General features: G+C 39.9%; 1 protein-coding gene across 1 annotated transcript in view; it reads right to left on the bottom strand.

The window, feature by feature from the left end:
- The window catches only part of grik2 (glutamate receptor, ionotropic, kainate 2), a 130,805-nt gene that overhangs the window by 15,431 nt on the left and 87,495 nt on the right, over positions 1–27,879 (bottom strand). The window contains exons 10-14 of the mRNA XM_079468568.1: positions 25,089–25,295; positions 22,409–22,632; positions 16,248–16,366; positions 14,194–14,411; positions 1,036–1,261 (exon numbers count right to left, since the gene is read on the bottom strand). Of these exons, the coding sequence (XP_079324694.1) occupies positions 1,036–1,261; positions 14,194–14,411; positions 16,248–16,366; positions 22,409–22,632; positions 25,089–25,295 (994 nt within the window). The remainder of the gene's footprint in view (positions 1–1,035; positions 1,262–14,193; positions 14,412–16,247; positions 16,367–22,408; positions 22,633–25,088; positions 25,296–27,879) is intronic.

The raw sequence follows: 27,879 nt of genomic DNA, 5'->3' as shown, positions 1-27,879 counted from the left end.
AGGAACTGTGCGCCATTTCTCCTCCTGTGCATAAGATTATCAGTCTCAGTAGCAGATTGTCTTAATCCTGTTATACATGCGGCTCTGGGCTGTGTCAGCGGCCAAATTGTGGGAAAAGAAATGAGTCTTTGCTGAGAAAACATCCAGAATTGTACATGATACTGCTGCAAGGCATCTTAACACAGTGACCCAATAAACATTTTCCCTATCGCCGGTTTGTGGAAAGAGAATTAGGGTTTCTATGCTTTCTTCCATGCTAGATTGTAATGCATAGAAATTGTCTGGTATTACTCTAGGCGCCAAAAAAGTACTCAAATCAAATTGTACTTAAAGTGCAAATGGAAACTTTTGCTTGAGTTGCATCTCAGATATTTTGTCCCTAGAAATCTTGCAAATGTGTCCAGGAGAAGAGATCTCATCAATGTCACAAATTAAAACTCATGTTTGCCATGAGTAAAGTCAATAGTCAATATTATTTAGGATTTCAATAAACATTTCTCATCAAGTGTACCAACATCCAGGTTACAATCTACACAGTTAAACGTAAAGTGCTTAAACGGTTCTTCACAGCGATGCCTTGTGAAACACTGACCGCATGACTAGACACGTGAAAACTGTAAGAAAAAGGTTATTAGAAATATAGACATTTTTACTGCTTAAAGGTGAACATGAACTTGTTTTCCTTGCAGTATTTGAGATCGTTTCTGTTATTTTGATCTGTTTCTCCAGTTTCCATTCTATGCAAAAAAATGCCAATAGAATTTTTTTTTAACTTGGGAGAAATTGTGTTAGTAGTTCACAGATGTGATCACAAAAAAGATGATTTTACCTAAACAAGTAAATATAAGTAGTAAATTCAGATAAAACATTTTTTAAATCATTTTGGTCTCTTACTAAATCAAGTTTTTCAAAGAGATGTGTTAGTTCAAGTAGAGTTGTCACATTGTCCGTTAAAGGGTGATTCCCAATGCTATGCTCAGTGAATGTATACATGCAAACTATATATGAACTAAGAAATTATAAGCAAATACATACCCATTGGTGTGCCAACGCCGTAAGACTTTGAGTCAATAAGTCCCCCAATCTGTGTAAGATTGCAGTTTCGTTGAGTAACAAATTCGATGGTGGTGGACTCCGTGAGGAAAGCGTAATCTGATGTCAGGGCCCTCTGAATCCCCTCCTCGATGCTCTTCACCATGACCGAATGTCTGCGACTGCTCATAAACTCCCACATTTTATCATATGTGGAGATCTTCGTTTTCTGGGACAGAAGGCAAATTCAATGAGATCAGACATCAGACTTTTGATAAATAAATGGTTTGTCATTTAATACAAAAACACGAAATTAACATTAACGCTTTCAAAGCAACCCCTGATTATAACCCCGATTTTTTATCAATAGTAAAATAAATTGAAACTCTAAATAATGGTTCAACCCCCCCTCAAAATGTTATAAAAATACAGTATGAGTTTGTTTGGACGTCAACGATATCTGTATAAATTACAATTCAACACACACACATATCATCAAATCAACATAATGGTCCTTTAAATGCAAATTCACACTGATCCAACAAACACAACTCACACTATGATTATACATTACACTCTAAAAAACTAAAGTGGCTCACAGTCATAAGGGAACCACTTTAAGTCTTATTTAGCACCATTATTTCAAGTCAACAAGAGTGCTACACCGATACAACAAAGCCCAGCAAACATGTTTTGATGCGTTCGTTGGATTAATGTGGGCTAGCCCTTAGAAAGACGTTCAATCATTTTATTCAGCGTTGTGTAATTATAATGGCATAAATTGTAGCAGAAGCACTAATCCTAAATAATCTGCAGAACTGAAATACAAACTGGCAACACGCAAAAATGAACAAATCATATCATCTACGTATAAAAAGGACAATCTAAATAATTATGAATGTTAGTTGCAGTAGAAATTGGTAAGATTCGCCAAGACTTTTGAAACACACAAGTCTTTTCGTTGCGCTGAGAACATCTGATGGCATTTGAAACCTAATTAAGTCACATACTCAAGGTCCTGCCTGCCATTATTGTGTTTAATGACTTTTCGTGGCGGGTCGATATTTTAGATCAACTGGGTGATTTGCCAAGTGCCTATCAGAATCTTTTGGAGTTACCCTTGACAAATCAGCCGATTGAACATGCAGACTACTACTGCTGATGAGGCAAAACCATGAGGGCTGAGAGAGAGAGAGAGAGAGAGAGAGAGCGAGAGAGAGAGAGAGAGATAGATTTTGTCTCAAAAGCTTGCATAATTGTGTTCCAATTGTATAATGCATTTCATGAGTTAACTCATCTGCAATTAAACTGGAAGTTGCGTTTTACTAGACAGTCCTAAACAACCAATATTGCTGCTGCACAGATCATCAGATTGAATATACAAAAGGAGGAACTTTGCACTGTGTTCCAAACTGTAGTGAGCTGAGCGGTCTGTCTGGTGCTTACATAAAGTACAGTAGCTCTTGTAAATGACTAAACTATTGAAAGCATTGAAGGCAAGGAGCAATGCTCTTATGCTCTCTAAGAGCAGCGCAAATCAGTGCAGGGTTTAAGACATACTTTTTCTGGCCGCAATGATGGCAAATTTCAATCTATAGCAAAGGTGTCACAAAATGGCTTTGGACAGAACCCAGATGCAGGCAGACGAAGGTATAACAAAAAACTTTATTAAATAAAACACCCGCAATGGGGAAAAACAAGAACGAAAACAAACACTAGAAACAAAACACTTCACAAAACCGAAACAGGAAACAGGGTAGTCCAACAAGACGAGAAACAGGGGATACTACCGTGAGCGTTGATACAGATACCAACATCGGACAAAAGATAAAGACAATGCACCAACACTGAACAGAGAGAAAACTGAGACCATATAAAGGGAGACACTAACGAGGAGTGATTACATGGGGAGAGTGGTGACAGCTGATGGGAATGAAACCCTAACGAGGTGAATTACAAAACAGACGATGGGAATGAAACCCTAATGAAATTACAGGACATAGGAGGGTGGGGCTGAGAGACATAACAGGAAGACACGTGGCATCACGTAACAACATAAAGCCACATGTCTCCACACATAACACAACAGAAACCCGAAAGACGTGGCAATGTCATGACTCTGCCCAGGGAGCTTGAAAGCTCGAGACAGGAAGGACAGAGTCCTAACATTACCCCCGCCCCCAGAAACGCCCCATGGCGTCTCAAGGGAGAAACTTCAGCGGGCCAAAACACCAAAGCACAAAGACAAACACCACAAGCACAACACAGAACAAACTAAGGGGAACATAAGGGAGGCTATGAAGGGGTTCGGGTGGGTCAACAAAAACAACAAACATGGGAGGGGGGGTGGGGGAATGGGAGGCCAAACCTTAGGGACACCAGAAAAGGGTGGGACAGGTTGAGGAGACTTGAAACAACCGGACGAGACCGGCGGGGACTTGAAGCAACCGGACGAGACCGGCGGGGACTTGAAGCAACCGGACGAGACCGGCGGGGACTTGAAGCAACCGGACGAGACCGGCGGGGACTTGAAGCAACCGGACGAGACCGGCGGGGACTTGAAGCAACCGGACGAGACCGGCGGGGACTTGAAGCAACCGGACGAGACCGGCGGGGACTTGAAGCAACCGGACGAGACCGGCGGGGACTTGAAGCAACCGGACGAGACCGGCGGGGACTTGAAGCAACCGGACGAGACCGGCGGGGACTTGAAGCAACCGGACGAGACCGGCGGGGACTTGAAGGGGCTAGGGAGAGGTGTGTGTCCAAGGGGGAAAAAAGTTTGAGGTGATGCCGGCCGGAGAACTGGCTGAGGCACCGGCTGGAAGTCCGCCTGCGGAAGGACAGGTCTGGATGCCTGCGGATGGGCAGGTCTGGACGCCTGCTGATGGGCAGGTCCTGAAGCCTGCGGAAGGGCAGGTCCTGATGCCTGCGGAAGGGCAGGTCCTGATGCCTGCGGAAGGGCAGGTCCTGATGCCTGCGGAAGGGCAGGTCCTGATGCCTGCGGAAGGGCAGGTCCTGATGCCTGCGGAAGGGCAGGTCCTGATGCCTGCGGAAGGGCAGGTCCTGATGCCTGCGGAAGGGCAGGTCCTGATGCCTGCGGAAGGGCAGGTCCTGATGCCTGCGGAAGGGCAGGTCCTGATGCCTGCGGAAGGGAAGGTCCTGATGCCTGCGGAAGGGAAGGTCCTGATGCCTGCGGAAGGGAAGGTCCTGATGCCTGCGGAAGGACAGGTCCTGATGCCTGCTGAAGGGCAGGTCCGGCCGCCTGCTGAAGGGCAGGTCCGGCCGCCTGCTGAAGGGCAGGTCCTGACGCCTGGGGAGAGGCAGGTCCTGACGCCTGGGGAGAGGCAGGTCCTGACGCCTGGGGAAAGGCAGGTCCTGACGCCTGCGGAAAGGCAGGTCCTGACGCCTGCGGAGAGGCAGGTCCTGACGCCTGCGGAGAGGCAGGTCCTGACGCCTGCGGAGAGGGAGGTCTGGACGCCTGCGGAGAGGCAGGTCTGGACGCCTGCTGGATCGCTGGCTGTGAACCCGGCTGGAGAACCGGCAGGAGCGCCGGCTGGGCTGGGTTACGTGCCCCCCTCCGTTGCCTCTTCCTCTTCTGCCGAGCCAATCTCCTGGTAGTCGGCTGGAGGAAGGAGGTGAAGGACGGGGCTGGCTCCGCGTTGGAGGCCTCCGAAGAGGACCCCCAGGACTCTCTCCTTCCACGCTTGCCCTGAAGACTGGTGGTTGGAGGAGAGGTTGCAGGGTCCGAGACTGATGGTGCGGTGGTGGTCACGACCCCAAGCTCCAGGTTGTGATCCTCAGGGATCGAACCCAATGGGGTCGTAGAGCTGAGGCGTGTAGAAACCCTGGGCAGATCCCGATCACTAATCCGCTGAACAAGATCAGTGAAGCCCAGGTGTCTCTGTAACTTCATCTCCTCCTGGGAGAGCGGTTCTGCAAGGCAGCCGTTGAAGATTACCTTCAACTCCTCCTCCGTGAAGCAGCCTCGCTTTGCCGTTGCCAAGAACTTGTCAGCGAAGTCCCATATGTACATGTCTCTCTGGCGGAGGCCAAAGAGAAGGTACGCCTCACTAGCACGGGCAGTCATGTCCGTACTGCCTGCTGGGTTCAATGTGGGTTGGTGCATTCTGTCACAAAATGGCTTTGGACAGAACCCAGATGCAGGCAGACGAAGGTATAACAAAAAACTTTATTAAATAAAACACCCGCAATGGGGAAAAACAAGAACGAAAACAAACACTAGAAACAAAACACTTCACAAAACCGAAACAGGAAACAGGGTAGTCCAACAAGACGAGAAACAGGGGATACTACCGTGAGCGTTGATACAGATACCAACATCGGACAAAAGATAAAGACAATGCACCAACACTGAACAGAGAGAAAACTGAGACCATATAAAGGGAGACACTAACGAGGAGTGATTACATGGGGAGAGTGGTGACAGCTGATGGGAATGAAACCCTAACGAGGTGAATTACAAAACAGACGATGGGAATGAAACCCTAATGAAATTACAGGACATAGGAGGGTGGGGCTGAGAGACATAACAGGAAGACACGTGGCATCACGTAACAACATAAAGCCACATGTCTCCACACATAACACAACAGAAACCCGAAAGACGTGGCAATGTCATGACTCTGCCCAGGGAGCTTGAAAGCTCGAGACAGGAAGGACAGAGTCCTAACAAAAGGATATTTTATATTGGGTTGTTAATACAAAAACATGATAGACTTCAAGTAGGTCGTCTTAACTCTCGAAACTGTGAACCAATTTAAAAATCCCACAATCCAAGTGTGAGGTGCCAGCGCTCTCCAGCAATCATTTCTCACTTTTCAATCTCATTCTTTCTGCATCAGTATCATGTCCCTCCTGTGTGATGTGAATGTATTTCATCTGATTTAAGATTGTGTGGATGGATTAACAGTGCTATGTCTAATGCTTTGATCATTGTGAAGTGCTCACAGATTGTGCTGCTTTAATCTGCTCACGCTTCTTCATCTAATCCAAGGTTTTGATTCATTAACTGCGCACTGCAATCAAATGCATGACATCGGCCTCCTCTCTCACATCTCTGTTATTCACACAGATGATACAGAAATAAAACAAATATCTTATCTGCTCCAAGACAAGATAAAAGAAAGGGTTGGTCCGAAAAATTCCACATGCTACAGAGAACGGCAAAATAAATAAAAAACCATAATGAATTCATACAAGATTGGCCCAAACTGCATCAAGATGCAGCGCAGATGGACTAGTCTTATACAACAGAGTTTTAACAGAGATCATTTATCTGTTCCAAGTGGGTGATGAATGTGCTTCCCATTTAAATGTTCTCTGTGTTCTGCAGATGGTTCACCCGGAATAAATATAAGACCTACAGCGTAGGCTTAGATTGGTTTTTATTAAACTGTAATACGTCATCCACTGTCTACGCTGTCTCTGCAAGACAACGATTGTTTTGACGGGCCGAAATAAAACATAAAAAAACACATTGAATGGAAGCCATATTTATAAATTGATATTTGAAATATTGTACGTTGATGAGTATTTATAACCCCTTTGTCCAAATGAATAGGGTGCATTTTATCAGAATTGTGATGTGTGTTGCACGTGTATTCAGAGCAGATAAAAGACGAAACGTCAGCAGATAAAAGACGAAATTTCTCTGAAATGACCTGTTATCTCTTGTTGAAGTTTAATGATGTGCAGAAGAAGTATATTTAAATTATGTGTTTACTATAACTATAAAAAACACCAATGTTCTTTTTTCACGTGAGTTCAAATGTGTTGTCGTTTTTTTTTACTTTTCACATGCATACACATCTAACACACTTAATTTGAGCGTCTTAATAATACCATTTTATCTTAAATATCCTCACTGATCAGTTTAACAGAGTTGTATGCAGCAATGCCATGTAGTTTCTCTTTTCTCTCAGTTAGATATTCCACCGAGAGAGCTGTGTGCAATGAAGAAGAACAGTCCAAAACAAACATCTTCACCCATAGCTCACTCACTGGTAATGATGCTGGAAACTACAGCAAGCAGGTGGCTGTCCATTTTAATTCACATTCTCATTATACTGACATACACAGAATGGCAACAGTCTTCATGAAGCTAGACACAGTCAGCCGTTACAGGTCTACCCACACCTAAATACAAAGATATTTCATAAAACATTGCTAACTAATCGTTTTACAAGAGAGAGAGAGAGATTTGTGTGCATGAGGAAAAGGCTTTTTTAAACATCCACCGGTGAGGGCAGGCGTCACTTCTATTGTTCTTATTATTGTGAGTTTATCTTTGGGTCACTGTTGTTTCGCTTGTCTAGATTTGAGTTAATTGTTAGCTCAATATATAATCATTTGTTGATTTATGTTGTTCAAAATTGTAAACTATAAAAATAAAGACGTGGTTTAATGTAAACGTTCGGGCATTATTTCATGGACAATTTTATGATTTACTTCATTTATTTGTTTCCCACCATTATATACAGTGTAATGCGTGTATTTATTTAAGGTTTGCTGTCTGTTATGGGCTTTCCAGGGTGTAACACTGTTCATTTTTTCATGTAGATTCACAAATCTATATTATTGATTATATATCTTATGATTGATAAACAATTATATTTATTACATTTGTTGAATATGTTTTGTGAACATTCATTAAATCATAAATGTATAAAAATAAAACATTTAAAAACAGCTTTCAATATTAAAATGCCCTACTTTATCCCGTCGGAACAGACTACAGGTTATGTTATATGTTTTTTATACAAAAGTGCTAAACATGTTACTGGCATTCACATTTTGTAATTGCCTTGCTGCTAAACACATTCTAGCTCTCATCTACAGTCCAGGGGTCCTCCACAAGGGAGCCGAAGAGAGAAATGAGGATTGATCAAAAAAGATGAGAATCTGCTAGCAGGGGGTTTGAAACTGAGAACTGGCCGCAGGTTTCATCAGATTCCACTAAAACCTCCACAACAAATTAAAAACAAGATGATAGCAGCTGCAGCGGTGAGATGAGGGGAGCAGGGCTAAGCCACAGAGTGAGCAAACAGGGTCTCTCATCATGGAGACTCTTCAGAAGAGGCCAAAACTATGACTTTTTGTGTTAATCGGCTTGTTGCTCATGTTTATAACTCAAATGTATACACTTCATGAACGTACACTAAGCATTTGAATGTTAAATTAAATTCCAGTTCATACAATTTTCAGTTTGAAAACATTACAGTTGCAGTTTTTACACATACATTACATTATTATTTAAAAAAAGATAATAACAATTCAATGTACATTGGTGAAATTTAACTGAATAAAATGCTATGTTGGATTCTTAAAAACTGTAAATAGTTAAATTGAAGAATATTATTGTATTGGAAATATTATCAGTTTTGGAAACATAAAATAAACATGCAAATAGAAAAGTTTAAGTTAAACGCACAAGTCAAATGCAAGATGTTTACGTGGAATCCATCCATTCAAATCACAAAATAACTACATTTGAAAAACAAAAAATGGGGAAACATGCCTACGTTTAATAATTATTATGAGAAGAAGTCTGTCTATTCACTCTACTTCTTGTTCCCGGTGAGGTTGCGTGGAGTGATGGAACTTTCAGATGTAAAGTCTACAGAACTTACTGTAGATTTATATTTATCTAATTTATTGGCAACAGTTTGTTCAAAGAAAAATTTACATTAAACATTAACAAGTCTTTATCTTTACAGAAAAAAACTGATAAAATAACAGCCTCATGCAAAGGATTCTGGGTACCAGAAATCCACATAAACCTTTATATTTTTTTATTTTGGTTCGCAGAATGCTTTGCAAGAGGCTGTTATGTATCTGTAAGGATAAAGACTTGTTAATGGTTTATGTTAATTTATCTTTGAACAAACTGTTGCCATACATGTAAAGCCATAGTAAATTACAATACTATAATTTCTACAGAACATTTTACAGTGTAATTTTTAAAATCCTTCTGAGTGTCGTCTTTACACGTGTATTATTCAGTTAATACAGTTTACAAAGTTGGTTATTGAATGACAATGAATGAGATCGATTCATTTTGCTTGATGCGAGAGGCTGGTGACGCCATATGTGTTTGGGATGGATGTGAGTATGGATTCTCCAGGCCAAGATTTTATAAGCGTCTTTGGAATTTTTTTTCATGTAATGACACAGTTTAGGAAGTTAATATAGTGGGGAGTTGCATATTGTCTTCTTTATTTAGACATATATTTTGACACATGATCCTGCTCAAAAGTGCAGGTGGTTACCCGATCCAATATCCCAAACGCAATGCTTGTCATAATATTATGATTGTAAATCTCAAAAGTAGTCGCATAACTCTTCAGAACAGGTTACAGAATTAAATAGTCAACAAACACTCTTTCATTCATAAAAGCACTTTGCATTTTTATTTCTTATATGCTTAATTATTACATCTACGCATTTGGCAGACGCTTTTATCCAAAGCTACTTACATTGCATTACACTATACATTTGTTTCTAAGTTTGTGCATTACCCTGGGATCAAAACCATGACCTTGGCATTGCTAGTGCCATTGAGCTACAGGAAAGCTATTACAGCAATAGGTGTTGTTAGTTACATTAAAAAATAGAAAATATAATACTCCACTGTTCGCCAGTGTAAATCATGAACTGTGATGTAATCTATAGATTCTAAGATGTCTAATTTAACAATGTCCAAATGTCCATTATCCCACAAGACACGTTCAGTAGTAGCAAACAGCATGCCAATATATACTTTTTCTGTAAAAACGTAAAATCTTAAATTCCCTGTCAAATGGTGTAGCAAGTCATGCCCGGGACCATATGCAAGAACTTTTTACCAGTCCCCATCCGTCCGTTAGCGACCACATTGCACATTACTGAACATCTGTTGTTTACTCGGTGCGTTATTTAAATGTTCGCGCTCAAATAGCAACGGCAGACCCCAATGGAGGCAAACCCCCAAGCGCCAGAAAGACGGAGAAAGCTGCGAAGCCAGCGTTTTGCACGTGTTTTACAAACGACATATGAACGACTCTAACATTGATATGATAATTTTTTATCAATAGCAAATCCCACCTTCATTCATCTGATTGGACACCTCAATCAGATTAACATTGATGAGCTCATTCGGAGTCTATATAAATTCAACTTTATTCCATTTTGACAGAGCAAGGCAAACAAAGTACATTATACATTAAATACAATAATAATAGAGTGTAAATGATATGTGTCAAAATGATTAAATGGATGCCAACTAATTGGTACACTTTAGTATAACACTTAATTTTGTTAAAAATAAAAGCCTGTGTGATATGATATGTGAAAATGTAGAGGAGTGTGTTTGCATTTGATGAATTTGAACTTGCATTCATTTGTAGCATCAGAACCACGTGTCTTACGCACCACGCCACTGAAAAAGTGGTGTCGTTTTTACACTCTAAAATTGTTTCTGGGGAGAACCCCGTCCACAGGTAGACCAGTCTGAGATCAGTAACCTAGTCATTTTCTAAAGTATTGTACTGCCATGAATAAAAATTGGATGCGGGCCCCCCGATCCCCCGGGCCCATATGCACCTGCATACCCAGACGCTACTCCACTGACCCTAAAGTGTTTTACATACTTTTACATTTAAAGCAATGAGTAGTCAATCTTATCATGGCTAAACAGACTGCATGTTTTCATTTCATTAAGGAACTTTATACACAACCCCATCAGAGACAATGACCTTTTACACTTTTGACGTGGGTGCCTACAGTATATTAAACGTGTACATTTTTAAAAGGTGCTAGCTACATTTTATTGAATCATGCCATTGTCAACTTTAATCATATAAAACAATTCCCCAAAAATGTGACCAGTGAAAATGCTGGGTGGCTAGTCATTTTGGAAAACCACTAGCCACAGTGTCAAGCCCTGTTCGTATGTTTATCATTTGTTAACTTTAGTATTCATTATATTCATTTTTAAAGCATTTTTAGCAATATATGGCATAATTATTGACAACCCACCTAGGACCTCACTTATTTTAAACCCTGGCTAGGCCAATGGTTTTCAGTATAACCATGTCTACTTGTGGTTACAGTAATATGACTGATGGAAAGAGACAACAATAACACTAACAGGAATAGGATAGCATTGTTTGATTGAACATTACGGTTGTGACTGTGATTAAAAAAAATTGTTGTTTATGATCAAAACTCCTTTAAGACCTTGGCGAGATCAACATTACAACAAAATACAACATATTATTTATTATTCTCCTACCAGCATTCATTGTTACACTGTAAGAAGGGCAGATTCAGTAAATATATACAGTATTAACATCAACCTCTTGTGCGAACCACCACTGACTGGAATCTAACAGAAAGACACATTTGAGTTGTGACCCTATATATGAGAGGTTGCCACAGATTGTTTTGATTCTGAGGGATATGAGAAAATAAGAAAGCGAGGTAGAATGAACTTCTGTCTCAGTGAGCCATTCCACTGCTCCTCTTTTGATCAGACTATCTTTTGAAGTATAGAATATAGCATACCGAAGGACAAAAGAAAGCAAACCTCCAGAGCATGAGAAGGACTACATCAGGCCAAACCCTCAACTGTGTTCTCCCCCTGCTTTAAAGTATTTTACAGTTTAATGTGTCAGCCTTGGGGTAGTATGTCCGGCACAGCGAACTTTTGGCTTCCAGATGGTGCCCTGCTTTGTGCAGACCAGTCAAGTACTTCCACACTGGACTGAATCAATCCTTTCTTTATGAATCTTGCTTTGTGCACTGCACGAGGCATTGTCATGTTGGAAAATAAACTGTTGCTATACAATCAGAATTCGCCACAATATCATTATTTGCTGTAGCATTAGGATTTGTTCACACAGAAACAAGTGTGTACTAAAGTAGTCCAACCCGTTCATTGGAAGGGTGTGTCCCAATACATTTGTCCATTTAGTGTACATTAAAAATAGCCAAAGACAAATGTTTCCAGCTATGCAAGATTCATTATACATATTGTTGTCACAAGGGGTACATTACCACTTCATCTCTTCGATCATATTAAAAGGTTACAGTGTTCACATTGGAAAAGTAAGCATCTAAGAAGAGTCCCAGTCACCAAAATCAGCATGCACGGCCCACATGGGAATCTGGCTCTAAAGTGCACAAGTAAAACGAGTACAAGGAGTAAAAATCCACACACCATCCAAATAGGAGTCATTTTATTGCAGTAGGTGACGGCACTATATTGAGCACTTCAAAGTGCATAACACAGTGATCAAAGCAGTAAAATTGTATCCCCCCATTAGTGCAGTCATTCAGCTCAAACCCCCGGTGCCTCATCGAGTCAACCCGCCAAAGGGCTATCCAATAAACCTGAACATATATTTTTGAAATCACTTTTTCAACAATAAAACCCTAAAATGGATTGAATCTAGAGAACACCGCATTTGAAACTAAAGCACCATTTTATATCTCAGATCCATCCAGCAGAACTTTATTCAGGTGGCTTGACATAATAGCATAGCCAGACCACCAAATGTCATTTGATTTAATTAGCTAATAAAAGGATTTAATTAGAAATGATTCAGGGAATACACAGTATCAGTGCCGGTAAAGACAATAAAAAAAATGGCAACATCAAAACACGTTTTGCTGCTAAATATCTATTTTGATGGTTTCAAAAAAAAAATTTGTGAAGGTGCAACAAAACTATACCCTTCCTCCAAAACATTTCAGTATAAATGGCAATAGAGGGTATGCACGTGTCGTCACTTTCCCAGGTGATCACCCCGGAATGCACCCACTTGAGTGGTACAACACTCAAAACAAATGGTTACAATGTCAGGAAACGCAATTTGCATCCAAACGCAACATTTGAGCATTCAAGAACAAATGATACCTTCGTAAGTCGTGGGGTAGTCGCAAGGATCTCCGTCAAGTCCAGCTGCTTGTAATTTCAGCAAAGCAGCCATTTTGAGTGTTTTACCACTCAAGGGAGCGTGTCCCATGGCATGTCCCAGCGTTTTCACTTGGGAGAGTGACGTCAATGCATTCCTTCTATTAAATAGTAGAAATGGTTGTCAGCTAAACTATTAATATAATTAAAGAACCTATAAGTAACCTTCCTTTTTCAGCAGTGGTGTTCTTGCTATTATCGAGTTTTCTGACTGTCTCTCCACAGTATATTATGCAGAATCAATAAAAGCAGTTTATCAAGCCATCAATCACTCACGCGGCCTCTCGATCACTCAATACATCAGCACCTGCTAAAAGAGCATATGTGTTCAGCCTGCTTTGCCTTTCGGAAATCTCACATGGATTATAGGGGCTGTCAAGACCAAGATTTGTTTTTCCTGAAACCAAAAGTCTGTCTGTCCCTTAGTCTATATGTGAATATTCTAACAACTTACACTTTTCTTAGCTATTTATGCTTTGAAAATGTGACATTTCATAGTGAACGATTATATTAATAGATACATGTTTATATTATAGCCAATTGAATTAAGAAAAAAAGATATACAGTATTTGTGACATTGAAGAACAACGAAAACATAACCCCTTGAATCAGCTGAAGATTGTAACAAAGTATTGCAAAGCAGATCTCATACAGCCATTAGTGTTCATAAACACCTTTAACCTTTTCACATTTAGCAGACCATGATGATCAAAGCCCTGAAAAATGCCCTCAATTACATGTTACAGCATAAAATCTTCTACCCTTGTTTTTTGTATTGCATACTTGAGGATCGCACAGTCGATTTTACGTCTGGCCTATTGAGGTAACAACTGAGTAAACTGAGTCAAGTCGGAATTTAAAACATGAAATGCTGATATATTTACATTAGCTTGAGACAGCTCTTTAACTCTCTCGCAGCTGTATATTTTTAAAAAGCCAAAGTTACAAGTGTACAAATTCCACATTCCTTATATTTCAGAGCACACGTGATAATTACTGGGTCACAGAGACAGGTCCTTTTGAATTTAAAGGTCTCTGCGTCCACATACAATAATAATGAAAAAATGCATCTTTTCAATGATTCTATTAGCAAAGCAATCACTTATTTCATGTGTGGCAGCATGATATGTAAGCATGATATTATTGATGTGGCATGTACAAGTGGTATGACAGACCGGTCTTACCTTGAAGAATGTCATCGTGGAGCCATCTTCCACCACACCATACTCGATCTTGGTCTGTTTGGCCAGGTCATCTGCCGAGTCAATTGGAGATTCCATTCTCTCCACGGTGAGGAAGGCAGCTAGGTTGGCCGTATAGGAGGAGATGATGATTAAGGTAAAAAACCACCAGATGCCTCCTACTATCCTGGTGGAAAGGGCTTTGGGCATGAGCTCAGATCCTAGTGGAGAGGAGCAGAGGCAGAGGTCAGGCCAGAGCAGTGGTCTCCATGTGAGGACCAGCACCAGATGCACAGCACTGACCTAGTGCTGACATACAGTAAAGATTTGTCATAGGGCAGAGCTTTGCCTGTTGATACTATTGGCACTGGCTGGAAAAGCAAAACTAGGAAAACTGACCACTCAAAAGAGGGCTTTAAAGGTAAATGGGTCAATATAAATTATGAACCTTAATTTCAAAGTTAAATTAACACTCAGTTTTATGAAGGAAACGTCTCTATACTGTCATGCTGCTTATTTTGAGAAACAGGCTGACATAAAGATTTTCATTTCAAAACTTAATCAAGATATGCTACAGTTATGCAGAGGAATTAACCAATAGGGGGAAAGAAGGGCCAATAATGCAGGGAAATACCCTGCATTTATTTCCAAGCAAGTTGTAAGATTGGACCTAGCACATCCATGGTAAGTCAATGGCACAAAAAACAATGGACTGTGTTAAAGATTAGCCATTACAGGAATTGCAACTAAACTACAAACATGAGTTTCAATCTGGCCTCAACAGGCTTGTAATGCTCTAGTGACCCATCATTCAGAGTTTTTTTAAAAAGTCTTGATACAGACAGGACATAGAATCTTTTCTCTTTTACACAGTAGTTCAGTGTGTAATCTATTTATTCTACGTTAAAATACTTTAATTTTGTCATCAATGCAAAATGTACATTAGACCTCACAACTACCCCAAAGAAGAAAAAAAAGCTGGTCCCAACTGGACCAGTGAGACCATTTGGCTCTGGTTGTAAAATGGTCAGTGTGATCTTATAGCCTGGTTGGGGCTGAGTGTCATGTACCCAAGGTAACGTCATGTCCAAACACGCCATCCCACAGTTTTCTGGGGGCTGACAAGCCGTAGGCAGGGGAGCCTCTCTACATTGTAGTGATTCTTGCTCATCATACACACACTCATCAAACACAAACCCTGTTCACTCAGCCTAGTGCCACATCTTCCATTACAAGCTTGAAGAGAAGCCTGAACAAATAATAGTAGAAAGCCTACTACAGGAATACTCAAACTTGCTTCTAGAAATCCATCTTTAACACCTAAAGATTGGTATGGAAACACATGTCCTTGCTGTCTACATTGCAAACAACTGGTTTTCAATTCTCAGTTGTTCACTCTGTAAAGAAAAGACTTACTTTGCTAACAATACATGGCAACCCAATCCAAGCTGTGCTCCATTCCATTTTTTAGATGCAGTGCAACACGAAGCATTACCCATGCCATTGCCTGTGCAAACAAAATGTTGGTATACCCAACATCTTGATATTAGACTACACTAATGCAACGCAACGGCATGCAAGTTGCATTTGACTTGTCCCTCAATCATTTTAAACCATTAGGTTAATTAGTCTCAGCCACCTACATGCCGCAGATGAGAAGATGTGGCATCAGGATTGAGTAGGGTTGGGGTTAGAAATCATGAATGACACTTTATGACATAAAACCAAGTTTCTTTGGTTTGCGTCTTTTTGGATTACAGAAATTGGACTTACCTGCTTGGAACCCTACAGAGTAAATAGAATAGTGGTTATGGGGAAGTTTGAAGTTTAGCATGCATAACTACTGTAACAAAGGCTTGATCCTCTACCCCACACTGACAGATAAACACTCTCAAGACGCTCGTAATACCATTCATACCATCAGCCAGCAACTCATTTGCATCTAGTTCTACATGCACAGAGGCACCCATGCATCATAGTGGGCCTGACAAGAGCAAGATGGGACCCCCAGCAAAAGAGTGGGACGTGTGCTAAGAGGGGCAGGCAGAGGCGTCTACCTTGCTGCATGAGAGCTCCAACTCCGAACCAGAAACTATTTAGCAGGGTGAAATTGTTTTCCACCACGTCCGAGTCTGGGTTGCACGGGTGGGGATTATACCATTCGTAGGGACTAAACCTGTGGTATTCAACACAAAACACACACAGAGACATTTTGAAATCTTTCAAGAATTTGCTGGAGAGAAGAAAGAAATGAAGGAAGGGCAGGTCAACCTACAGAGACACAGAGACAGATACATATTAGCATATTCATTGTTTAGATCATCGCCAACAATCTTCTTAGATGGTTTAAATGTTTGAAAAAGTATTCATTAATCGCTTTATGATAGTTACGTGTTAGTTAAAGCAGTTTAAGTTCCCTCCACACATCCCTGATGCTAGGTACTCCCACATACAACAAATTTATATCAAAGGCAACCGTACTTTCATCAATGCATATAAGTATAACCTACATTACTGTAATAAGGATTTATTAATCTAGATGCTTAATGCTGAAGATATATCCCGTTCCATCATCTTCACACCCTAATGCATTATTCTTTGCTATCTCGCTTCCCATTTCTCCTGCTAAATATAAATGACATTACATTAGTAAAGGTTGATTGGGTGACAATTAAGCATTGTGACCCAATTCTGTTTGTGCTGAAGTGGTGGGATAAAAAAGGCATCTTCAGGCTTTTCGGGACATGAGCAATCATGTACCAACAAGATTATTTTTCTCAGCTTCCTTAGACGGCTGAAATGAGAACAGAAATTATTGACTTTCAGAGGCTAATACTACACTTAGACATTCAGCACAGTTCATAAAAAAGATTCATGAAGATGTCATGGTTGGTCTGTCTGGAACAAAATGATCTTTAAAAGACTCAGCTTGTGTATCAAAGTAATAAAAAAGTAAACAGAATATATTTTCAAATACCAAATTTGGGCTAAACGGTAATGCTGGATTCAGACTTTTGTTGTCAGAAGCAGTGTTGGCATAGCTTGATGAACATGTCCTCCATCCCATAATTCCACCTATCTGAAAAGAAGTATCATTGTCCCTTTTTGTTTTGCCACGTTTGAAAGCTGCAACAAAACACTATGTCAAATGGCTTGTGTCAAACATTACATGCAATGTAAAAACTTGGTTTGTTCTGTTTGCAAGACAAATCATTCAACGTTAAAGAATATTACACTTAAAAAAGTATTCTTTATTACTTCTCAGAACACATGGTTGTAAACTAGTTGTGTACTTTATGTTTTCTATATTGTTAGACTTAAAGTGTGCTTAATAAGTCCATTTAGTCCCACGTCGTATTAAAATAGTACACTTATACTGTAAGTGTGCTGAACTATTAGAACGCCGCCTTACGCGGTGGCTGCATATTTAGGTGGTAGATAGCAAGACAGCTCACTGGGTTGTGAAAAACACACAATACATTTCGTTGCACTGTACTTGTATGTGTGTAATGACAATAAATTTAATCCAATCCAAAAAGACGGGTCATAATTTTGTCCCGTACAACTGAATTACTAAAAATGATCCTGTGCAACTTAAGACTGGTTTTGTGTTCCAGGGTCAAATTTAAATGAAGACCTTGCAAAGATTCCACTGCTGCCACAGACCTCTCACACTAAGGGTATTTGTGAAGGTTCACACAAGCGTGTACTGCAAATCCTTTTATTAAAGGCAAGTCTAACATGCTTGAGTACGGTTGTCTCCGACCGGAGCGCGCCAGCAAAGAAGGACGTCGCGCAGCCCCGTCTGAGTGAAACGCGGCTTAACCTGCTGCTACAGGAAGCTTCGGTCGTCCGTTAGCTGTCAGTTTGATCCAATTATACTGACCTTCTGTTATCTTCGGTCATCTGCGCCGCAGAGGGAAAATTTTCAGCAAGGTTAAAATGAAGAGATAAACCAAGACTGAGGAAACATTGATGCCTCGGGAAAGAACAATAGTGGCCTTTTTTCAGGAATTCATCCCGCACCCTGATCACGCAGCCGATAACAGCCGTGACAGACCTAGCGACAGTGACATATTTAAACAGCCCTCCTGTGCAGCCGCATTTAGCGTCAAGAACACACGCCGAGGTCGTGTTGAGGAGCTGATATACAATCCTATAAGGATGCTACACAAGGATGTATTGATAATCAATGTGCTACCATAGATTTAAAAGACTGAATGCTTGTTTAGCAAAGTCTCACTAGATTTTTGTCTTAAGAGATGTCTATAGCATCCTGTGCTATATGCCAGCACTGAACATGCCGTTATTTCACAGACGCAATACAGCACCATGACTCCGTATTTTTGTATTTGGCTTTTACTCCATCCCGTTTTGCGCCTCTGCTCTTTCTTTCCTATCTTAACTCCCTCTTAGAGTCCAAGTTAATTATCTCACCAGCCCCACACAGCAGTCTGTTAAATCATCTTAAGTGCAGCCCATTTAGAAACATATTCCACCTGGAAATGAAGGGGATCTGATAAGCACTTGCTCAGGCCGGTGGACGCATTATTCATCCCTTGATTTCACATGCTTGAGCTTTTCACTGCGGCAAGGCCAAAGGTTCAGTAGTGCTGTTTGCTAGTGCACGCAACACTTTGTTGTGCAAATGTTTACATTCTCATTTATTCATTTAGCAGATGCATTTATACAAAGCTTACAAATGGGGGAGCATTAAACATTTTGCCCCAGAAGAGTACAACAACAGCAAATACTGTAGCATACAAAGATGGAATAGCATTAAAGCAAAGACAAAATAAAAATGAGAGTTTTTATACTTACAAAAAGTTACCTATATTAAACAAAACACTAGAAACGATAAGTTATGGGATACGGATTTAACCTTTTTAATGCTATGGACATGAACTAAACCAAATGCCCCTTTAAAAAAGAGGTGAGTTATTCTTTTTCAGTGATTGGACTTGAGATTTCTGACTGACCTTATTTATTCATTGTAGCTAAGCAAAGTTTAATTATACTTATGTAGTTCAGCACACTTACAGTATAAGTGTACTATTTTAATATGACGTGGGACTAAATGAACTTATTAAGCACACTTAAACACAACTAGTTTACAACCATGTCTTCTGAGAAGTGGATAAAGAATATTTCTGCGAAAAAAAGAAAACATAAAGAATACTTTTTTAGTGTAACATTTTTTAACGTTGAATGATTTGTCTTGCAACCAGAACAAACCGAGCAAAAGCAAGTTTTGAAATTGTATGTAATGTTTGTAACACCCAGGTCCTCAAGCAAACTTTTTTTTTAACATAAACACATAGATTCAAATTTTGGGAGTAAACTGGTTTCAACATTTATCTATAAAATCTATCTATTTAAATGAGTCATTTTAAAACGAGCTTGCCTTTGATATAATATTGTTTTACAATCTACCACATTCACAAACACATAAACTTGAGAAGCTCAGAAATGCAGTTTTATTTCGTGCACGGATCCTGTTCTGCGCGCTGGCGGAGCATCAATGCGCTCTCGTGAGGGTGTGTTTCCGCTCGTTTTCATGCGCACGAGTTTAGGGACTGAATAAATGCCATAAGTGTAATCCGGATATTACTATTGACTGCATGCGATTCAAAGTGTCTCCCTCATGCTTGCTTTGCGGTAAGAGACGTAAACCCGAATCTGTGTGATTCATTTAAAATCGAGTCTTCCTCGGCTGTTTCATCACCTGCTTTCACAGAAAAGAGGAGAAATGGGGGGCAGGAGGGGGAGAGCAACAACAACAATGGCGATATGCATTACAGATTCTTGGGAAGAGGATAAATATTTGACTTTCATACTGTGCCCAGAAGGAAGGTTTCTAAATACTGCATGGTGAGAATAAGCCTTAGGAAACCTCCACCAGTCCCCATTATGTCACCCTGTGATCTCTCTCGCTCTGTCTTTCTCTCTCTCACACACACACGCAAGCAGACAGGTTTGCTGCATATCCTCACTTTATAGTGCACACACAAAAAGCATTCACACGTGCACACACAAAGAAATGTGTATACAGGGAGACAAACACATAAACACATTTCGCATTATCTTCTCAGGTGTGTGTTTCTGTGGAAGCATGCTGCGCTCCAGTTTGAAAAATGGAAAGGTTAAACACTTACCCAACATTAACATTAGTGTGGTTATAAAGGTGCATATTCTGAACCAACTTAGATGGCAGTTGTAGCTTGTTAAAATCTTGTGTGATCATATTGCCAGTAACATTTATAAAACACAAGTGCATTAACCATAAAACTCTGGGGTTAGCCCCGACGATGGGGGTCAACCCAAGAATGTTAGGGTTAACAAAACCTTTTCTTTAGATTTCACCTCAGCCCGCTTCAAATGTAAACCAGTCAAATCTACAACCCTGACTTGTTCTGTGCTATTAAAATGTACATAAATGCTTTTCAAGCATTTGCATTATGGCAATCCATTAAGGTATGATTAGTCTACTCATTGAAACAACACAGTGTGCTTGCATAAACTCTTAAACACCAGTTTATGCTGTTAAAATTCAATTTCACCTAATCTAGGGCAGAGTAAATCATGATAAATGCTTATTTTGAGCGCTTTGCTAGAAGGATTTGAAAGAAAGAACATTGTTTGAAGCGCAAAAGCAATATCTGAACAAGAAAAGCAATATACACGTACACATTACTTACATTAGAGTAGGTCGTCATTTATCATGTGATTATGTGGTTTCGAACACCTACTGTATAAACCGCTCTCTGAGAAACACTGAAAGAGAAACATTCTGGCCTCATATTTTTATATGAAGAAATGAGAAAAACATAACCCTAAAGATCCACATGATATGCACATGCATGTATGAAAAAATGTAATCCAATAGTGTGAGAAATATGTTTAGTCTTACATTCAACATGCTCTTGAAATAAAGGCATTATACATCAGGAGGGTAAAACGGTGACAGATTTTTGGTCAATCTTAAACCATAGAGCAAATCCTAAATGTCATGAGCTATTCCTATTCACGGGTGCTGATAACACGAGGCTCTGGTCTCCAATGTCTATTTCTAGAATCTCAGTTTCCCAAAAACATTTGAAGCAGGATGTGGAAAAATCCAATCTGAAAAGAATCGTACACAAACTGTAGACAGCAGGAACAACAAGAAATGGGGGAGGTTGCTTTCAGACCAGAGAAATTGCCTCATTCTCACGCATACACACGCTTGAACAAACACTCTTTGCATTCCTATCTTTTGTCTTTTCCCCGTACACACTGTCTTGAAACTGTGATTTTGCATCTGTGCTTTTGTAGTTTGTGCTGTAGCGCATTTTCCGATGTGACGTGCATACTGTAGCTATCTGTGTTAAGACAGGTAGAGAAAAGCAAGCCTTGTGTGTGTGCCGGTTTCTTTATCTCTTTATTTTGATGAAAGAGTCTTAACTCTTTACTATATGCTATTTAAACCTGCAGGAATTTCATTTATCAAAAAGCTTTCAGCAAAAGACAAAAAAAAAAACATCAGGTCTCTTCATATAGTGCGAGAATGGTATTTAGGACTAAAACAATTCTTCACCCAGAGGTGAACATTTACCAAACCATTTTATTTCTTCTTTGATGTTGATTCTTCAAATAGTATTTAAAAAAGTGAATAGGGACTGGGTCTGTAATCCAACATTAATAAGAAAACTGAAACTGTAATGAATGTGCTCTTTTGTCAACTTTGTGTTCCTATGGTTAAATGGTAGAGCATTGATTTAGCATCTTAAATGTCATAGGTTCAATTCACAGGGAGCACACATACTGATAAAATGTACAGTATCTTTAAGACACTTTGTTTTGCATAAAAGTGTCTCTGTCCAAAGTACCCAATGTAAAAAACATTTGGCGTATTTTGTTGGTTCAATACATGATGCAAACTAATATTTTTATTCAAGATTTTGAGGTAAACGGGTAACTTATTATTTTTATTTACAATTTTTACCGTGCAAATAAGCTGATTTACTACAGAAATGGTTAAACAATTAATGATTTAATCAATTTCTTGATTAAACAAAATCGTCTCTTGGACGCAAGCCACGTGGATTTGGAACAAAACAAGGACAGAATTGTCATTTTTGGATAAACTATTAATCTGAAACCACTTCAGTTGATAAAGATATTAATGACATGAGGTTATGATGTGGGGTTATGTCTATATAAGTGGCTGGCATGTTACCTGGCTATGACAAACAGCACACAACTGACACCCAAGTAAGCGAGCAGAATATACATCCAGATGTCGGGGGAGAGGGGGTTGAGAAAGGAGAACACCCCCGGGTTGGTGCCGTTGGGCTTGCGGTACAGTATACTTATCCCCAGCGTCATGAAGGGCTTGGAAAAGTCGATGACCTTCTCCCGCACGTATGTGATGGCCAGGGGTGCCACTGCAAGATCAGCTTTCTGCCAACAAATAACGCAGAGGGAAAAGAGCGATAGGCTGTAAATCAGGGCGAGCAGAAGCATTTAGAGGAAATCAAATTAAGAAAACAGGGCTTTTACACATCACACACTCTGCCCCGCAGCGTTTAAGAGGAAATTTAAAGCCCTCTTGTGGACTTGCTCTCTCTCTCTCTCTCTCTCTCTCTCTTGATTTACCTGCTACTGTTTCAGCACTTACTAAAGCTTTTCATGATTTACTGGCTCAACTCAACCAAATCCACTCTCTCAGCTTCTCAACTAGACTAAAAAAATGAAACAAGCAGTTATGAAAGAGGGAAAATGAGAGGGGTTAGAGGTTTCAATGAGGTCTGCGTCAGAGAGAGAGATGACGTGTGTCTGCTGGTATATGCTGGTGTACTTTGTATTCTGTGCTTCTGATTTGAAAAAATATTTTTGTACACATAAATTATATTCATAGCCAAAGAACCGATGCAACTGTTTAATGTGTCAGTATTTGACCATTATCTGTAAATTAGAAAACAAATTCACAGTACACTAAAATGTCAATATTCTAGTCTGAAACGCAAGCACAGTGAAGTTCTAGGTAAATTATCCATAAAGTCATTACTGAACTAAATGCAACAATACCGTTACATAAATGAGGCTTATGGCGTGACCAAGGTTTTAACATTTGAATCATTTGTTTATTCCTTTAGGCAAGCACACTTAAAATTAAAGGTGCTTAGAGGGTTCTTCACAGCGATGCCATAGAAGAACCATTTTGGTTCCACAAAGAACCATTCAGTCAAAGGTTCCATCTCTTTCTTACCTTTTTATAATGATGTTAGGATGTCAAAGGCTCTTAATGGAACCAAAACGTTCTTCGATGGCATCAAAGAACCTTTTCTAGCACCTTTTTTAGTAGTGCAGGTTATTCTCATGTATTACTTTTTTTACTTTAAAAAAGCCTCTTGACAATACTTTTGTTTGTACTTGCCAAGTGGAAATTAATGCGAATAAATCATTAAACAATACCTTCTAACATACCATACCTACATACATTACAGACATAATCGTTGCTATCTAATACAATTTAACCTTATATTTCAGCGTTAAATCATTAGAGGTTTTAGTAGGAAACACAAATTAAAAATATATTTTCAAGGATATATATAATATACATAACAATGTCTTCAGAGGTATATAAGGCCTAACATAATCAGGCGTTATGTTTTTATGACCTATTGAATGAGCTATTTCTATCTACATATGCCGGGGGTCCCCTTCTGTGAAATCCAATATGTTGTTTCTACAGTAGCTCTAAACGGATTTCATAAATATGTTATCTCCTCCAGCAAAGAGTTGTGTGTCAGCCACCGTAGTGCTTCGAAAAGGAGGGGTGAAGTGACCTGAAAGTTGCAGTTGAAGTTGCTTTGCAGTCTGGACTGTACTGTACATTCAGTGCATCACCCAACACTTATGAAGAGGCTGATGTCTGAAAACTGACAGGAGCTTAGTCTGCCCAACGTGACATTAGGTTCAATTTCACTACTTTTACAGTGAGAGTTAGTATAATTTCAGTCAAAATAAAGGCTTCTGTCTTAAATGATTGGATTGTCTGTAATTATTCCCAGAGGGGGCAAATTAATGCCAGAAGTGAGCAGATGTTGTCTCGCTACCTTTCTTTTCCTTCTAAATTCCTTTGACAAGATATTTTTATCTCAAGCACATCAATGTTCTGGCAAACTGCAGACTCCAGACTGCTCTGAAAGCTTGTCAAGACCAATTACAGTCTGTCCTGCTCTCATCTTGTGTGTGTGTGTGCGTAGGAATGCTACAGCATCACACACATCCTCCGCTGACACGTCAGGCGATCCGACCATGACCAGCTGAGGAGCAGTGACTAAGAGAAATTGAACCGTGGAAAGTGCTTCCCATCTTCGTGTAGTCTAATGAGGGTGTCAAAGGCCATGTTTGCATGTGTACGGGTGTGTGTTTGTGAAAGTGTGTGCATTTAATAAGCTTGACGCGGGAAAAAGCCATACCATATTTTTCACTTTGTGTTCTCTCTGCAGAATGTAGCCTACTCGAGTTGTTTATTTCATCACTTATTCGTACCATCTGCTCTTCACACACACTGTTAATTTCATTTTTTATATCTGTTTTTAATCTATAGTGAAAACATTTCCCTTAATTGTATAATCTTGACAAAGGCCTTCTGCAACGTGTCAGGATAGCGGGTTCTGAATTGAGTTAAGAGCTCCTTTTCATTTCGCTGTAAATCTCTGAATTTCAACAAAGCATCTGCACTGAACGCAGTATGAGTTTAAATTAAAGACGAATTTGAGGATAATGAAATTCAAGAAAAAGCAGCATAAAGTCTGACATCTATCTTTGGTCTACCCTGCATGTATTTAATTGTGGAGTTCCCGGAATTCACCCAATTTTTATTTGGATTTATTTTGGGGAGGACTTACGTGGTCCATTAGTTCTCGGATCATCCCATTCCACTGGCCCGTGATCTCTTCCTGGGCACCGTACTTGCCGTCCTCCACCAGTCGCACCTCATAAGTGAAGCCCAGGATAGCGGCGAGCTCTCGCAGCAGGTCGATACAGTAGCCCTCAAAACGATCGTTGCCATACAGCGGCTTATCAGACCTCTTGAACATCACATAGGGCTCTTCCTGTGGAGGGACAAGACTGGGATTATCAGAAAATTCCCTGATGTGTCAGATAGGGATTTACAGGGCATACACTAGCACAGATTGACAAAAACACTTTGAGATGGTCTTTTACAAGAAACGGTTGCAGTGCAGCTCAATGACCGCTCATTCCGAGGCTACCGGATGAACATCATTGGAGAACAATATAAATAGGTTTGTACTATCGGAGCTGAGATACAGGGTCAAAATCATACCCATGGTCGACTCTCTCCCTCTCTCTCTCTATACCGCTGTATAATTGAATGAAAACTGACCTACGGGGAAAACAAATAGTTTGCTAGTTATGAAGGGTATATTTAATATGCAGTACCTGTAGTAATAAGTACATTAAAACAATCTTTATAGAAAATGTCATATAAGACAAAGACAACCAAGTAGTTGCTCTACTCTTAGTTTTAATGTTTTATTTATGTATCTAAGCACTTGACCGTGCTCGGTTGAATCACAGTGTAAATACTTAAAGGCCGTTTACCATTGAGTAGCAAAATGGTGCATTAATAAAATTCACCTTTTCAGATGTTTTCAGATCATGTTAACTATTGCATGTCAGAGCAACGAATTCACGGTTTTTGAGACAAATGTAAGTTGATGTAACTAATAAGAGTTTAGATATTGGGTTTACACTGGAGGAAGCTTCTGGGAACTGAAACCTTCTCTACCAGCAAGAAAGATGTTGTGCTAGCAAGCTGCAGCAGAGAGAGATAAGCACTTTCCAGCCCCCACGCTGCCTACCGCCCGCATATTCACAACCCCAATGAACCAATGACAGACAGCCCGCTCACAGCATAAGAACACCATTTCTACTCCATGCATCACTCTACTAAGTGTTATAATTATTTTGGCTCTTTTACGGCCTTCTCTCAATTGGTTCATCATTTGACATTGTATCTAGTATAAACCGTTAACACTGAAGAATGGAACAACATGCACATTGTAATGTACAGATCTTTTGACAACAAATAGTGATAAATGTAAATCATTATTTCTATTAACTTGCATTTGAGAATTTGAACAAATTTGGCCTCAGAACACTTGAGGGGTATGAGTCACGTGGACATATTTTATAAGGCTTGAAGATATTCTTGCTTCCAATGCATCACACAAGATGTTCTTTAACACATTCTGAAATGAAATCCTGCTGGGATGTCATGGATCATCAGCTCGAGTTTTGCTGTCATTAAAATAAAAAGAGATGCAATACTAAGATTTTCTCAAATTACTGTACTTTGTTTAAATGAACCCACTCAGATTGTTGATAAAACACTAAGGAGTGCGAATTTCATGAAAAAGATGCAAAATAACAGAACTATGTGGCTTTTTGGGACAGTAGGCATTACAGTTAGCAACCTTAGCAGACCTAGCGACTAGCCAAAACACCCTAGAGATCTTGTAACAATGCGCTACAAACACTTTGGCAAATCCATGTCAATGCCCTGACCACCACGCATGACATCCTAATATTGTACCATAACTTACATGCTCTGTCAAAGAAAATGTAAATGAAGAATCTCCAAATCATGTAGAATACTGCAAACTACATTTTGTCCTTTACATTTAGTAATGTGTTGCTCTTGGTGCTTAAGCTGCAACCTTTGTTGATCAAACAAGAAAAAGGTTGTGAGGAGCCCTGTGTTGTTTTCATCTCCGTCTGCACTGCCTTTGCTGCAGCTCACAGTCACCGAATGCACATTCCTCAGGCCGCTAGATTTTCATTGGCCAAGAGCTCAGTCAAACAAGCCTTCCGTGCCTATGAGAATTGTTTGTAGATGTGCATATTTCCATGGCAACACAGCTGGAGAGACTTTCTTGAACTGAATCCTAAAATTTGATAAGATTTTCAAACATGTGTAGTCCTTTGACTTTCCTTGAAGCTAAACACTCTTTGGTTGCCGTCTTCCCCGTTTGTTTTTTGTTTTCCAGTGATTTCAGTGTCAACTGGGTTTCCTTTATAGAGCTGCAACGTCTACCGGCATGCACAGCCCGATGAGCGGTGGGTGAAATATCCATCCTACTCTGGTGAGAGACATTGACAATTCAACACTCGTAAATGGAAATTGAAAGCGCAAATGCAATTTAATTTCTCAAATGGTCTTTCAATTAGTTTAAATTAGTCTTAACGATGATTCTTGCTTTAAAAGCAGCTAGACATACTGTAAAGCCTATGAAACAGAATTCCCCTGAATTCAGGGACTTGAGATATATTTGAGTTATTTTAACTTGCTATATGGTGTTTTTAAAAGTCAGTGGTCACAGTAAAGTTTAGTACAAATACATTCAATGGGGGCCCCTAAGTTTAGCCTTTGTATTACTTGCTGAAAATGTCTTTTTGAGATGAGAAGAGAGAAAAAGAGAGACAGTAGTTGCATCAGTGTCTGTGTTTGTGTATGCATGCCCAAAAGAAAAGCAGTCAAGGTCAAGATGCTGCATGGCTCATGTGTAGGACAGCTACCCACAAAAAATATAAATCCTAATAACTGGAATGCTTTGAAGTGTACTTTGAAAAGTCTTTTTTTCAGCAGGAGGTACATTTAATTTTTACAAGGAG

This window comes from Barbatula barbatula, assembly GCF_947034865.1.
Source record: "Barbatula barbatula genome assembly, chromosome: 12".
Classification (NCBI taxonomy): domain Eukaryota; kingdom Metazoa; phylum Chordata; class Actinopteri; order Cypriniformes; family Nemacheilidae; genus Barbatula; species Barbatula barbatula.
Note: the sequence above shows the minus strand (reverse complement) of the source record. Positions and strands in the feature narration are given on the sequence as shown.